The sequence below is a fragment of the Mustela nigripes genome, chromosome 3 (assembly GCF_022355385.1).
Source record: "Mustela nigripes isolate SB6536 chromosome 3, MUSNIG.SB6536, whole genome shotgun sequence".
Lineage (NCBI taxonomy): Eukaryota > Metazoa > Chordata > Mammalia > Carnivora > Mustelidae > Mustela > Mustela nigripes.
The window spans coordinates 68,134,994-68,150,829 of NC_081559.1; the positions used below are offsets into that span (position 1 = coordinate 68,134,994).

Here is a 15,836-nt window from a genome sequence, read left to right on the forward strand (position 1 = left end):
CAATATTCTTGGGATCTCAACACACTTCCTGCAAGGTCTCAAACGGGCAAGGAAAGGGTGTTGGTGAGGAGAAAAAGAAATCTGGGTTCTTCTGGAGCTGAATTATACCACTGCTTTCTGAACATACGCGAGTTTTATTTTCGTTCTTGTTTTTCTTCCCATCATTTTGTTTTACGTGAAAACCCGAGCAGAAAAGCAAAGTCTGAGTTTTAGAATAGGATCACTCAGATCATCTTAACGTATTTTGCCTATAGCTTTCATTCACTGTTTTATTGCTATCTTTAATATGACTTCGAAATAACCCACATTCAGTTTAAAACATAAATCCTGTCCGGTGGATTGTTGAAACCCATGGATGGATCTTCTGAAATAATGACTAAAACCCCCACTCCCCCAAAATACAGATATTTGATAGTAAAATAAATTCTGTGAATTTTCTACTGTTGATTTATTTCCTATTCCGATGCTACTGGAGTTTATTTGCTCACTGGTGTTTAGGTTTTTGTTTTCCTTTCTCTTGTTTTATTCTTAGCTATGTTTCCAAAGCACATACCAGTGTACAGTTGGGAAAGACAGAACATTCCAGAAATAGGCAGGGGAATCCAATGTGGGACTGAGATTTTGCTACAAATAACCCATATATGGAAACCTAGTTTACTGTCACTTCCCCTCACCATCTCCCCCTGCCTGACCTGAACTGCCCTGTGATTTACATGATCCTTTCCATTCCCTCAGAGCAAGGCTGAAGTTTCTCCGTTCCCAGCCTGCGAGAGCCACTTTCCAAGTTTTCTTTAGTTCCATGTAGGGAAAAAAGAATAATGTTTTAGTTTGTGGGAGTTTTCTTCATTGCCTTCCCGTGTGGCTTTGGCAAGGTACATGGTCCCTTTTACCATAAGGAGACTATGAGCCATAAGTTAAGTCATGATGGTTCACTGGGATTCCGAACATGAACAAATACATGAAAACAAAATAAAATACAAAACATAAAAACCTTAGGTATGTAAAAAGTTATTCTTTAATGATTTGCCCACTTCTGAAAAACTAATGGTTTTTATTTCTTATCCAGGTATACTGTGATGTCAGGAACACCTGAAAAAATTTTAGAGCATTTTCTAGAAACAATACGCCTTGAGCCAGCTTTAAATGAAGCAACAGGTAAACAGTGAGCAGTTTTGTGTGTCCATTAAATCCATGCAGAGCACTGTTTAAAAAAAAAAACAAAAAACCTGAATTCATTCTCAGTGTGTGTAGCCACACAGTTTCAGAAGGAAGATATGTATATTAACATTAAAGAACCTTCCTCTGTGGACAAGTCAGGGAGCAATCTTTCTGACCCTCTTTAGCCCGCCCCAGTTCTGGCTGTCCTTTGTAGATGGCACAGACTTGTTCATGCATTTTAGAAATAACCTTCCATAGACTATATTAGATTATCATTTTAACCCTATGTATTTCCATAAAGGATTTGTGCCAGCTAAGAGTAAAATGGTTCTGTCTGCAGTTGCAGATTCTCAGGCTGCCCCAGGGTGTCACTGAACACCCCCACCTGTGCAATCCTGCTAGGGCTGTCATAACAAAGACCGCAAACCGGGTGGCTTAAACAATAGAGGTATATCATCTGCGAGTGCCAGAGGCTACAAGTCCAGGATCAAGGTGACAGCAGGGCTGGCTTCTTCTGATGACTGCGGATGAGAATCTGTTCCTGCCACTTTCCTAGCTTCTAGTGGCTTGCCAGCGACCATTGGCATTCCTCGTTCTGTAGCTGCTTCTCTTTGGTCTCTGCCTTCATGTTCACATGGCATGTTCATGTTCACGTGGCATGTTCACTATGTGCCTTTGCACATAGCCTTCCCTCTGTACATCTGCCTCTGTGTCCAAATTTCCCCTTTTCATAAAGGATACAACTCATATTGGATTAGGGCTCACGCTGATGCCTCCTTCTTAACTACATCAGCAAAGACCCTATTTCCAAATAAGATCACATTCTTAGGTAGTGAGGGTTACAATTTCAACATATCTTTTCAGGGGGGAAACATTCTACTCATAACACTGCCTTATGGTGAACCAGTCCTCCTAACTACAACTCAGAGATTTGAGGATGAATGAGACGAATCACACCACTGAGCTACATGTTCAGAGTTACATACTGTTCTCCATTTCAGTTACCATCTTGTACATGACTTTGGAACAGCAAGTATTCAACTTAAAAAAAAAAATCCTATGTTACAAGCCTGTCTCAGAATAATAGGTTACTATTTTAAGCATGCCGAGAACATTTATCACTAAAAGAAGTTCAAAGATTTATGTCAAATACTTAGTGACAGTTCAAAGCCCAGTTCCATCACCTTTGCAATATATTCAAGGTAAAGTCATCATTATTACTATATACCTCCGAAAAGTATTTTGCCACTGATTTACTTCTTATTTGATCTCCTCCTTCTAGCTTCTCATTTATACAGAGATAATCGGATTTGTTTTCATGCAGTACCTTAATTGGGGAGTAGTCTGTATAAAAGCCAGGATCTCTGACTCTAGAGCAGTCATTTTCAGTTCAATATTTGTTGAGTCTCCTGTAGGGCAGACTCAAAGCTGGGTGCTAGGCAAGGTGAACCCAAGAAGCCACCCTTCTGTCCTCAGGAAGTTTATAACCTGCCAAAGGACATAGAGGGATGTGCAAATAACTTGAGCATAAGGCAAGTTCTTCAGGAGGGGGACCAGCTGAGGGGACCAGGCAAAGTGTCATGGAGGATATAGCCTTGGGAGTGGCCCTCAGGAAGGTGGGAGGCTAGTAATGAGAGACTGGGGACTAAGCCTACCGTACTGAAGGACAACATTAGTACTGACCTAGACCTAGAAGGACCAAGTGGTCTGGTTCTGCCTGACTATCATATATATAAGTGGGAGGAGGAAAGTAAGGTCTAGGAATTTAATGCCAGATCTTACAGGGTCTTCAGTGCAAAGCTAAGTAAACACTAGGGAATGGTTGAAGATGTCTGAGTGAGAAGAATGTGAGAAAAACTTTTCTTGAGAAAGGAAAACCCTCAATGGACCCATTAGAAGGGGAGTCCTTACTTCTTAGAGGCATACATAACCTCTAATAAACCAAATTTCTAGAACCTGGCATCAAGAAAAATATAACTGATCTTTCCCCTCTGTTTAACTATTTGCCCAGAATGTGTGATTGCCTAGTGTAAGAAACAGCAGATTCTGTAAAGTGAGTATTGATTGACAAGGAAGATTCTGGTACATGAGAGACCATGGCATCTAAGGAAAGATCTGTAAGATCTTAATTACCCATGAAGAACAAATATATCCTTCCTTTTAAAGTCACCTCTGAAAGAGGTGGGGACTAGATTATTGCTTCTTCAAAAACTGAAGCCTAGAAATCAGTGCATTCTGTAGCTGGCATGGAGAATGTGATTCCTGACCCTTCCATTTTTGTTGTTAGAACCAGGTCAACATCATAATTTAATATTGAACTTCCTTATCTGTGTTTTTTTCTGATTCCATTTTTCTTACATAGAATGTTCATGACTTGGAGAAAAAGAACAAATCAGTATCTTCCCATCATCAAGAATATGAATGTTCTACACAGTCCTCCTCGACACTCAAAATAACCCTAGCACAGGCCCATGAAACATGGATGCTATAGGGTGGGAGACCTTGGCATTTCTGGGCTTCTAATACAGTGAGAAATGTCAGAGTCAACAGTGAAACTGGTTTTCATCATAGAAATGTACACCCCTGGATCTGACAGTACCTTCTCTTAATTTACAGAACATCTGTTTTCTGCCTAAGACCTATTAGTTTCCTAAACTTTTTACTTCTCTGACCAGCATTAGTCATTTAGTGACTTGAGAAATTATTATCTAGTAGACAATGATTTTTTAAATCAGTTCTCAAGTGTTACTGCCTGTGAGCAGAGAATGAGAAAGCCACATTGAAATGTGGGTGCTGGCTGGATACTGTGCTAGGTGACCAGCTCGCCAGCCTTGGGGTCCCCTCCTCAAATCTCTGCTTTAGCAAAATTTAAGCTACTATGTAGCATAATTCTTGTAAACTCTTATAGGAGTTTACCCACCATCTGTAAAGAATATCTAAAATTTATACAAAGGTGATCCTAGAGATTAAACTTAGTCAAAGCCGAAGTCCTTTTGTACTTAAGGGGGAAAGTTCCATATAGTTTGTCTGGCAACTTCTCTGTGTCTTCTCTGGGACTGAATAATGGGACTAAAATAGCTGGTAACACCAAGTGAGGACAGTGTGAGATTACACTCATCAGTTACATGTAAATGAGTCTAATGTCGTCATGTGACTTAGTAGGGTGTTAGCAAACAGGACAGTGATGATCCTATTGTCACATGTAAATATATCAAATCAACACATTGTACACCTTAAATTTCCACAATGTTACATATCAGTTATATCTTAATTTTTAAATTGTAAGATCATTTAAAGTATAGACTTTGGAAATCTAATATATTCAATTAAAATTTGTACATTTTTTACCATTTTCTATTTGAAAAGTGACATGAATGTCACAAAGATCTCAGCTACCATCTTAAATGTGTCAGAGAGCTTCTGTTTTGTTTTTTGTTTTGTTTTGCTGCAGTTCCCACTCCTAGCCTTTATCTTGTCCCTTTTTTCCCCCTGCTTTTGTTTCCCTCACCAACTTTCTGCTCTTACCGCCTCCTTTTTCTAGAATTCCATTGTCCACTCATCTTTCATTGCTCCCTATGGAAACAAGGGGTAGAAAAGACATAAAGGAAAACAGATGTTGACAAAAGATGTATGGTGTAAGGTAGACAAAGAAAGGACCATATGTGAATCCTGCACATGTGGAAATGCCCATGGGTAGCTCATTAATTATAGGTATTTTTAAAATATGCATTGTGGCTAAGGTGACCAGCACTGTCTCTTTAAAATACTGTACTTTTTTGTTCACCGTCCTAAGACGTTGAGTTTTGATCTCAAGCTTGTGAACATTATTATTTTTAAAATGTAGTACCTCTATGTACAGTCAAACTCAAATCCCCCAAGCCAACGCAGAAGAACCATCGACCAAGAACAAATGAATAGATACTCTTGCCTTTCTAAAGCTTTCTGCAAAAACCTAATTTCTTTTTCTGCTCTGCTTTTCTGTAGATTCTGTTTTAAATGACTTTGTTATGATGCACTGTGTTTTTATGCCAAATACCCAGCTTTGCCCAGCCTTGGTGGCCCAATATCCTTTTGTGTTTTGAAGTTTCTATTCCCTTGAAGACACCTCGTATCTATCTGGTCATTATCTCATTTCATTCTCTGAAGGTAAGTCACAGCCCAGGCAGGGTCATGCTCTCCACCACTGTCAAACTGAAACACCCACAATTTTCCCCCCAGTGTAGACACCAGCCCTCTCTAGCAGGTTTGGTCGTGCTGTAAGGATCTCCTCCCCGTTACCTGTGTAGAGAAATGTGAGCCAAGTTACCTCAGGAAGGTGATACATAACTGAGAGGTAGGTTAAAGAAAGTTATGGAGAAGAGTATTCTTAGAGAATTCTTAGAGAGTAGGGACAGTTCCCTGACCTTGGAAACAGACACTTTACCTCTGCAGGATACCTGACAGCATGACCTGGGGCCTGCCTGCATTCTTCTTCCAAGGTCCAGGATTAATCCCTTTGCGCATAAATATGGGTGACCATAATGGGGTAGCTTTTCTTTCACACCTGTCCTACTCCACCCTGTCCTCCAGAAACCAAATGTATTCCTTCATTGCCATTTTTATTATTGTCACACTGACTGAAGTCACACAAAATTGGAAATTCTAATGGCAGTTCCCCTGGGCAGCTGGAGCACTGACTTTGTTTGGGGCAGCTTTTCAATAGTCTGTTGAATTGACCAATTAGTACATGGTATCTGGCACAGAGAGAGCATCCAGAAAATCAGGTTGAATAAAAACGGTGAATGTTATTGAGTTACACCCTCAACTTCAGGGGTCATGGGAAAGTATATTTTCCAATTCTGCTTTATATTTAAAGCAACAAAAATTTAGACCCCAAAACACTTTGACTTTTTGAGTAGTTAAATCTATTGAAGGAGAATGGCTTTTTTTTTTTTCCTCTGAGCAATCCAATCAATGTTGCATGTTTTTCTTTTTCAGAATTATAATTGCCCTACCTGATTCTCATTTTCTTGTTCACTCATAATTCTCTTTGAAGTCAACAGAATGTGTGAGGATGGGAGATTTGAGTTGAATATGTTATTCAGAAGCAACTGCAAGAGTGAGATTTGGGTGTTTATTTGCCTGGAAACTATCTTTCCAAGTAATGACAGCTTAATGAGACTCACATACATTATATATTCTTTCTGGCTTATATTCCATTTTTCTCAAATAAAGTTAACACATTCAGGATCTCTCTGTGCTCTTTTAATCCACACATGGTAATCGTTATTAGACCTTTGAGACTTGTTAGAAGGAAAAATAAAAACCACCACTGAGTTCTTTTTTTCCAATAGTTAGCATATCAATAAGATTTAAGCCAACAAAATGCAGAGAAGAGTGAGGGAATATAGCGGGCCACATCATGCCATCTTTACAAGTAGAAACCCCAAGTCTTTGTTTTTGCAAATTCTGCTTTCATTTATTAGCTTGTTCTGCTTTAGAGCTGATTGAGGATATTCATATCACTGATCTCTGTTTTTAAAACAGAAGTTCCTAGAGGGGAAGTCCATGCTATGTCCAGGTCGGGAGGTGTAGGGAAAATGGTAGTAGGTAGAGGAGAGAAAGTCAGGAAGGTGAACAGTGGAATCAAGGGAGGCCTATGATATCTGATCCCGATTCTTTTCTCAGTAGACGGAGGGAATCCAGGATAGCTGGGTGTCTTCTAAAGTACCTAGTGCCCTCAGATCACCTCCTTCGTACTTGGCCCTACGAGAAGTTAGATTCTCTTCATTGCTCTATTTTGAACCAACTCTCTGTGTTAGGTATCTTGCTAACAACATTGACCCATATTTATCCTTCCAGGTGTCTACTGGGTTAGTATTAGCTTTGTCTTACAAATGAGGATTCTGGGACTCAGAAACAGTGGGGTGACATACCCAAGGCAAGTGGCAGCGTCAGGATTCATCCAGGTCATAGGATTCTGAGCCTGGAGTGCGTCACTTTTTTTTCTCCACATATTATTTCTTTAAGAGCTTATCCTTTAGAGTTTAAGAACATTTCTTGACAATGCATTGCAGGATACATGTTTATCTGTGTTTCAGTTGACTCAAAGCAAAGTAGGCCTAACGTATTGAAACCAAATATATGAAACGTTCAGTAGAACTTTTCGCAATCATAGAAATATTCTGTTTCTGCTAGACCAGGATCCACTAGCTTTGAAATTCGCTACTGTGACTGAGGAACAGAATCTGTGATTTTACTTAATTTTTGTTAATTTACATTTAAATAGCCATGTGTGGCTTGTGGCTGCCATATTGGACAACATGTCTAGTCCTTAGATGGGAACAAGAGCCTCCAACAAAAATTGCTGTTATGTGATGCCGACCGAGGGAGGGTATCCCAGGGATGCCAGGGGCTTACCCTGCTGCAGGCTGGCCAACAGAAAGGGCTTGGTCCCTGAAGATCATGGCAGTGCTTCTATATTATGGTGAGGACTCAATTTTTAGTTCCCCTTTTTCTGTAGGAACATCTTATGTCGGCTTCTTATATAGACTATGTTTGTTTGGTCATTGGTAACATAAACCAACTGTGACTATCTTAAAGAATATAGGAATTTCTCAGAGGGATTTGGGTTCACTCAGAGAATTGAAGGGATCCTGGAAGAGCCCAGGCTTTCAAAAGGGGCCTTGGGCGCAAGAAATAAAGACCTGCTTTGGGGCCAAATCTGCTCCAAGCATCCTAGGCTGATTCCCACATCCCTAGGAAGGAGGGTCGGGTTGGCCTAGCTCAGGTCCCTGCTGACATCTTGGTCAAAGGAAGGCAAAGCACTTTCCCAACAGTCCCCCAGAGCTTGTCTGTGAAGAAAAAGAGAGGAAATGGAGAAATAGGTGATGAGCAGACCAAATAACTAGTACCCATAAACTGCTAACACTTCATGCACCAGCCACAGGGAGAAATCAGGTAAAGCTGAGCTGGTGGGTTGATCCCCATATTATTAACATGAGAGAAGGGAGAGTAAAATACTTAACCTCGTTCCATTAAAGCACTTGGATTAAAGTGAGTTGCTTTGGCTGAGTCTTTTCAAAGTACTTAATATCTGTGACTGTGCCTAGCAGCCCTATGAAGAAGTCAGTACTGTCACTGCTCTTTTTCCAAATCAATAAACGAGGATAATGAAAAATTATGATTTGCTCAGAGAAAGGTAATTACTAGTACAGAAAAGATTTGAGCCCTGAGCCACTGACACCTTTTTCTGTCCTTAATCCACATTGTATGTCACCTCCAATTTTGCTTTTAGCGCGGAGGAAGATGGTAGAACTCTCTTTAACATTAATATCTCAGGCCTTTTATACGCTAATGAGAGAAAAATCTCTATTCATTAGATATGCTTGGAACACGATTTCACCTGATGAATACAAGTGCTTTCTAATGAGTTTTTAAAATTATATTTGTTCAATTTCTGTACTTTTCATCTTTAGTTTCTTGAATCTTTTTAAGATTTGCACTTAAAATTCAGTAGAGTTTTCCACTGGTCTTTAAAAAAGAAAATAAAACTACCTATAACCCTGTCAGGTATTACCGTTGTTAACATTTTGGTATGTATCCTTCCAGTCTTTTTTCTTCACAGGTAGATATATATATATATATATATTTTTAATTCTTTTATATTTTTAAGTATAACAAGAGAATCATACTATAAGTAATTCTGTGTACTTTGTCATTAAAAAATATTTTATGAATAGCTTTCTCTGCCATTAAATACTTCTCTGCAAATTTTTTTCAAAGTATAGATATCTTATAAAAGTGAGATCATGTTGTATATGCTTTTTAATAATATTTTCTTCTTCACTTAATAGCATGCTGTGGGTATCTTTTCAGACATGTATGTGTATGTTTATATATATAAATGAAACTACATTTTTTTAAAGAATTTATTTTACTTACTTGACACAGAGAGAGATCACAAGTAGACAGAGAGAAAGAGGGGGAAGCAGGCTCCCTGCTGAGCAGAGAGCCTGATGTGGGGCTAGATCCCAGGACACTGAGATCATGACCTGAGCCGAAGGCAGAGGCTTAACCCACTGAGCCACCCAGGTGTGCCTACATCTTTTTTTTTCCAACCAGTTCCATAAACTCTTATTAAACACAATGTGTCATATAGTGCTGGGCAACAAGGTGACGCAGATGCATGAGAAAAACATGCTATCATTTTCATTAACTCACAATATTATCTGGTAGATTTGTCGTAGTTTATTTTCTTAGCCTCTTTCTATTGGATATTTACTTTTTTTTTCAAATTTTTTTTTCTATAACAAATACAATGGGCTGAATCAACATCCTTCCAGCTCAATCTTTGCCCACATGTAAGATCATTTCATTACTTTGAAAGTAGGCAAGGAGTAAGTAATGCTTTAATGCTTTTGATGTTTACTACAGCATTGCTCCCCTGTTGTCTTAATTATGTGTTTTATGATTAAACTCTAGACTATTTTTTTTTTTACAAATCCATATAGGCCTTAGTTCAGTAAGTGATCACAACTAAGTTAATATTATTTTGAATTTTAATAACTATGTCCTTGATTTGGAGCATTTTTCGTATCATTTACTTTATGTTTCCAGCACCCAGCCCCCACATGTGAGACATAAAAAGGACTAGTGTGATATTTATTTCATTTTACATGTGGGAGAAATCAAGACACATAGAGCCAAGAGAGCACCTAAGATCACACACATCCTGGCAAATGTTTAGAGAAACTCCATGTAGCCCTAAATAATTCCAACTGCAGGGGACATTGTCCTTGTCATCAGTGCCATCTCAGTGGGTCAGTCTAGCTACTCTGTAACACGCTGCCCTTGGCCATGCTTTGTTCTCGTATTGCAGGCCCAAAGTAGACTGAGATTCAAAGAGAGATGTTCTGGGGCTTCTCAAACTTTAGGAAAGAGAACAGGAAGCCTATAGCCCCAGTTGCCAGTGATGGCCTTCCTACAATGAGTAGGGGAATAAGTCATATGTCAAAGCTGAAATGCATGGAGAGTCAGGAAAAAAAAAAATGGTTCTATGATGGCATCACTGCACTTGCCCAACCCTGCAGCTTACCTTGCCGAAGACTCCTTGTTATGTCAACAAATACAAGTCTTTGTGACTCGGGACAGATTGTCATTACAGCTGAAAGCATCTTGAATGATCATGGCTTATATTTAAATTCATAAAAATGTAAATACAGCAATAATTTTGGCCAAATATTTTTTCCTAGTGTCTTAATTTCTTTTGGCTTAGTATACACAAATTCTCTGCTTTTGACATGGAAAAAAATTCATTTCATTTCTTGAAGCAAAGAGGAAAAAGGAGAATACAGATTTACTACGAAGTTTCAGCTAAAACTACTTCTCTATATATTGTATCCCTTATACAGAGACATAGCAAACGCAATAGCTTCCTTTATTGAAAAGGCAGGGCCTCCATCATTTATTTCACTGTCAAATTGAGCTGGGACATTCTCTTTAGAAGTTGACTGAGGTTCCCTAGGAGGAACCTTTTTCAAAATTTGCTTTTCTTCTTGATGATTTACAAAACAGCATCGGGTTCTTATTCTCCAGATTAAGCCAAGTTTTTAGGAATATTATTTAGATGTCTAAGGAAAATTGTCAGCTTAAATTTTGTTGAAGCCAAATTTTACCATTGTAGTCCCCCAATTGTTTCTGCAAGTGTTTAATCCATATGCTACTCTCAGTGCAATTTATTTCTGCAGATATGCAACTTAAGACTTCATTTCCAATAAGGAAGACTTGCTTTGATCATGATATGATGCATCCTCTTTCTCAGAAAATGACGGTGTTATCAGATATTCTACAAAGTATTTTATACCCATTTCTCAGCCTCATATCAACACCACGGGATGCGTACTCTTTTTACATGAGGGGATGAGACTGAGGAGGTATGTCGTTTTACCCAAGTTCCATTGCTGGCAAGTGTTAGAATAGTAGTGGGTTGAACCCAGCAATGGGTTGTTAGTCCACATCCTACTTCTCTGGTGGGAATACTAGCCCCTGAGTTAAGACTAAAAAGAATAGCCAAGAACAAGAGGCTTCTAAAAATGCAAAGAATTCTGAAAATCAATGAGAAAAAAAAAGTTCCAAGCAAGAAAATGCGAGGCACATAAAGAAAAATGACAACACAGAGAGTGGTCCTGGGAATTTCAAGTTCATAGGCTCACATAGACACAGGAGCAGCTGATGTGATGGGAATAGCATTACAGTTAAACCCAGAGAGGCCAGGTCTCATGGAAAGTTCCCAAACCACCCATTTAAAAGATTTCACTTTATTTCCAGGGGGCGGACCAATAATAATGACGGTGACTAACACTTGCTGAGCATTTAATATGTCTGCGATACTGTTCTGTATGGTATACCAGTATTGTCTCAGCTCATCTGTAACAGCAGTCCTCTGACATTTACTGATGAAGAGACTGAGGTTCTAAATGGCCGATTAACTGTCCGACGGCCTCACGTTTGTAAGTAGGGAAGCGGGGAGATGAACCCAGGTGGTCTGATTCGAGAACTTGCCTTCCAAGCACATATTGCGTGAAGGAAGGGATAGATTCGCAGCCCAGAATGTTGGGATGCTCCACGAAGGCAAGCAGGGTAGTAAAGAGACCCTGTAACACGGTGGGAAAAGCACAAGGTCTGAAGTCAGAAGACCTGTGTTTAAGACTTGAGTCTTACAAGCTGTAGTACTTGGCAATTATCCTTGACCTTTCTGAACCCTGTCTGTATAATAGGGGTAATTATACCTGTCTTGCCCAGTTCATCAGGTGGATGTGAGGATCAAATGAGGCTCTGTGTGTGAAAGTACATTATAAACCTTCAAGCCCCTTATAAATAGTGCCCCATATAAATGCATTATTGTACCACCATGAAAGGAATCTAGCATCATGTAAAGGATATACCAATGCTTTGTCTAGTCAGTGGGCAGATGACCCCCAAAGTTTGTTTTCGGCTACAAGCAGCGATCTTGTATGCAAAGCAGGGCTTAAAAAACAACAACATTGAAGGGTATCAGTTTGAATGTTGATAAGTGTTTTATAAATAGCTGCATAATTAGCATGTACTTACTGCAAAAAATATACATAATATTTTATTCCCTGTTGTAGGCTGTAATGAATCTGCCGCCTCTCCGTCCTAGGAGGCTTTCACTTACTTTCTCCATGATAATTTTAATATGTGGAACCATTATTAGCTGAATTAAGAATAAGTAAATGAGCAGTAAAAAAAAAATACAGAAAAATTACAGGTGCCTGTGGTGAGTAAGATAATAACTAGGTAAAAATATATGAAATAATTACAGTGTTTGAACGGCACAGCCGGCATGAGGAAAATGACTCAATGGAATATTAAGCCAGCTGTTGGCAGGGTAGAAAGACTGTAGCCTACACCGTGGCCTTCACCTCTTCAGATCCTCAGCCCTGATCCACACTGAAAACATTCAGTTTGTCCTCAGTCAGTTGAGTGATGCCGAAGGAACCGGTCCAATTCGACAAAGAATTCAGTCATTCTGAGAGTCTGTGTTCCTATAGATTAAATACCCCGTAACTAAAAGATTCTATTTCAAAGATGCACCTGATATCTGGTACTTGTGTGGACCTAGTTCCTGATGACATTGAATATGAACGTCCTTAGAATGTATCCATGATCTGTATTTGACATCTTTTTTTTTTTTTAAGATTTTATTTATTTATTTGAGAGACAGAGATCACAAGTAGGCAGAGAGGCAGGCAGAGAGAGAAAGAGGAGGAAACAGGCCCCCCGCTGAGCAGAGAGCCCTATGCAGGGCTCAATCCCAGGACCCTAGGATCATGACCTGAGCTTCGTGAAGGCAGAGGCTTTAACCTACTGAGCCACCCAGGTGCCCCTGTATTTGACATCTTGACAAAACAGAATTTCAGATAATTTAGATAAAGCTTTTAAGGAGACATGATGTTTGTCTGTTTTTGAAAACTGTGTTATATATAGTACTCCAAACAGTGTAATTGAGTTAAGGTAACCAGTCAATCAACAAACATTTGAAGTTTTTTATGATTCCCATTTCTGCTGTTAAGGATTCTGATTTAATGTTCCCAGATGGTGAAAAATCTTATTACCATAACAAGAGAAACCTCAAGTTAGGATTTGAAACCTCACAAATGTTTGGTTAATAGTGGTGAGTCACTGCTTTTTTTCTTTTTATGTAAGTTCTATGCCTAACATGGGGCTTGAACTCACAATCCCGAGATCAAGAGTCCCAATGTGCGGCCTCCTGAGCCAGCCAGTCACCCCCAAGCCGCTTTCTAAATCAAGAGGTACTAGTTGGAACTATGGCAGAGAGGATCTAGTTCAGACATTAGGAACCCTATGCCTTCCTGACCATCAGATTGTCAGGGAGCTGCAGCAATTAATTCTTGATTTCCTGTATGTGCTTTGTCTTCTTTGTGGATTTTTTGGGATCAGTTTCCGCATCTCAGACTGATTTCCCCATTATCCGATAAACTTCAAATCCCCTAATTCTGCTGCATAATACATGTTAGCATAAAGAAATGTTAATATCAGACAAAATGTGCCAACAGAGACAGGTAAACAATGTCCTGGGGAGAGATAAGAGAACTGAGTTCTAATATCAAGAATTCTTTTGGTAGATTTGGAAAAACACTTAAACTCATTCTACCTCAGTTTCCTTACCCTCTGAAATTGTGGCGTTAGAGATACAATCAAAGGGCTTTTGCAACTCACAGATTCTGTGATTCTGTGAATCATCTGAAATCCACTCAGTGTGTCAGTGATGACTTTGGCCAACATTGACTATTAAGGCCTTTTCTTAATTGTATTTAAGATAAAAATGTAAGTAATTTTAGATTCTCTTACAGACTTTTTTTTTCACTTTATTTTATTTTATATCTTTTCAGTGTTCCAAAACTCATTGCTTATGCACCACACCCAGTGCTCCATGCAATAGTGTCCTCCATAATACCCACCACCAGGCTCACCCAACCCCCCATCCCCCTCCCCTCCAAATCCCTCAGTTTGTTTCTCAGAGTCCACAGTCTCTCATGGCTCATCTCCCTCTCCAGTTTCACCCAATTCACTTTTCCTTTCCTTCTCCTAATGTCCTCCATGTTATTCCTTACGCTCCACAAGTAAGTGAAACCATATGATAATTGACTCTCTCTGCTTGACTTATTTCATTCAGCATAATCTCGTCCAGTCCCATCCATGTTGATACAAAAGTGGGGTATTCATCCTTTCTGGTGGAGGCATAATACTCCATAGTGTATATGGACCGTATCTTTTTTATCCATTTGTCCATTGAAAGGCATCTTGGTTCTTTCCACAGTTCGGCAACTGTGGCCATTGCTGCTATAAACATTGAGGTGCATATGGCCCTTCTTTTCACTTCATCTGTATCTTTGGGGTAAATACCCAGTAGTGCAACTGCAGGGTCACAGGGTAGCTCTATTTTTAATTTCTTAAGGAAACTCCATACTGTTTTCCAAAGTGGCTGCACCAACCCACATTCCCAACAGTGTAGAGGGTTCCCCTTTCTCCACATTCTAACACTTGTTATTTCCTGTCTTGTTTCTTACAGACTTCTATCTAACACTTTATTTCTCTGTGTCTTTTTCACCATAAATTCAAGCAGTCATATTGCTTCTTTCCTGAACCCAACCGTCATGATATCAGGAGTCATGGCCCTGCTTAATATATGTATGTCCTTATCATTTGACAAAATCACAGGATTGTGATGTAATTTATTTTCTCTGCTAACTGCACTTAACATAGACACTAGCCAAGTATATATTTCATATAGTGTGGTTAAAAGTATCTTATGTTGGGGGGAAAAGTATCTTATGTATGTGGTTTCCATGGATCATCCTTTCTAAATGGTTGCTTGTCCTGGGGAAGAGCCAGGTTTGTATTCCCATGAGACTTTCTCCATCAAGTGGTTAATGGGTTGTTCTGGTTCTAGCCAAAGAAGGTAATGGTTTCTATGACCTTCCTGTTGTGTTTGAATTTATGAACAAACTATATTTGAAATGTTACTCTTTTTAGGTTTAATTGTTTTACATCATATTGAGACAAGGGACCTGGTGGGATGTTATTTCCCACCCCTAGCCCCCAGCTGCTGTCTGAAGGGAATATAGTCTTTTCCCCTCTCTCCATCATTTTTGTAAATGTTAAATAAAATCTAAAAATAAATCACATAAATCTTCTAAAACCTGGGGAAAGTGTTATGGGAATCAACAGAAGCCCCAACACATCCTCTATAACCATTTCAGGTATCATCAATTACATAAAGTCTTCTCTGTGTCCCTTGAGAATCTGATTCAACAGACTGTTCTGGAATGGAACAATCTGTTGCCTGTGGAGGGGCAGAATGCTTGAGCATATGCCTGGATTCAGCTTATAAAAGTACTATCACTACCACCTCCAGTAACATCTGTAAAGGGAAAGGGAGACTATATGAAACAACTCAGTGCTTCCTTTTATTTTTCCAGAGGCAAAAACACTTAACTTTCTTGAGAAAAGAAACCAAGCCTTATTCTAATCCCTGTGGATTTGGCCATTGCTGGATCCCAGGGGCCTGTGGAGCTATTCATTAAGAGCAGAGGACACTCAACTCTGGTTTAGGTATTCATCAGCTCTGGGAAACTTAGAGCTTAGGCAAAGGA

At 39.3% G+C, this 15,836-nt stretch overlaps 1 protein-coding gene across 6 annotated transcripts in view; it reads left to right on the forward strand.

The window, feature by feature from the left end:
- The window catches only part of RAPGEF4 (Rap guanine nucleotide exchange factor 4), a 288,407-nt gene that overhangs the window by 233,588 nt on the left and 38,983 nt on the right, over positions 1-15,836 (forward strand). For all 6 annotated transcript variants that reach the window (XM_059394172.1, XM_059394171.1, XM_059394173.1 and 3 more), the window contains 2 exons: positions 1,067-1,155; positions 5,143-5,221. In XM_059394172.1, the coding sequence (XP_059250155.1) occupies positions 1,067-1,155; positions 5,143-5,221 (168 nt within the window). The remainder of the gene's footprint in view (positions 1-1,066; positions 1,156-5,142; positions 5,222-15,836) is intronic.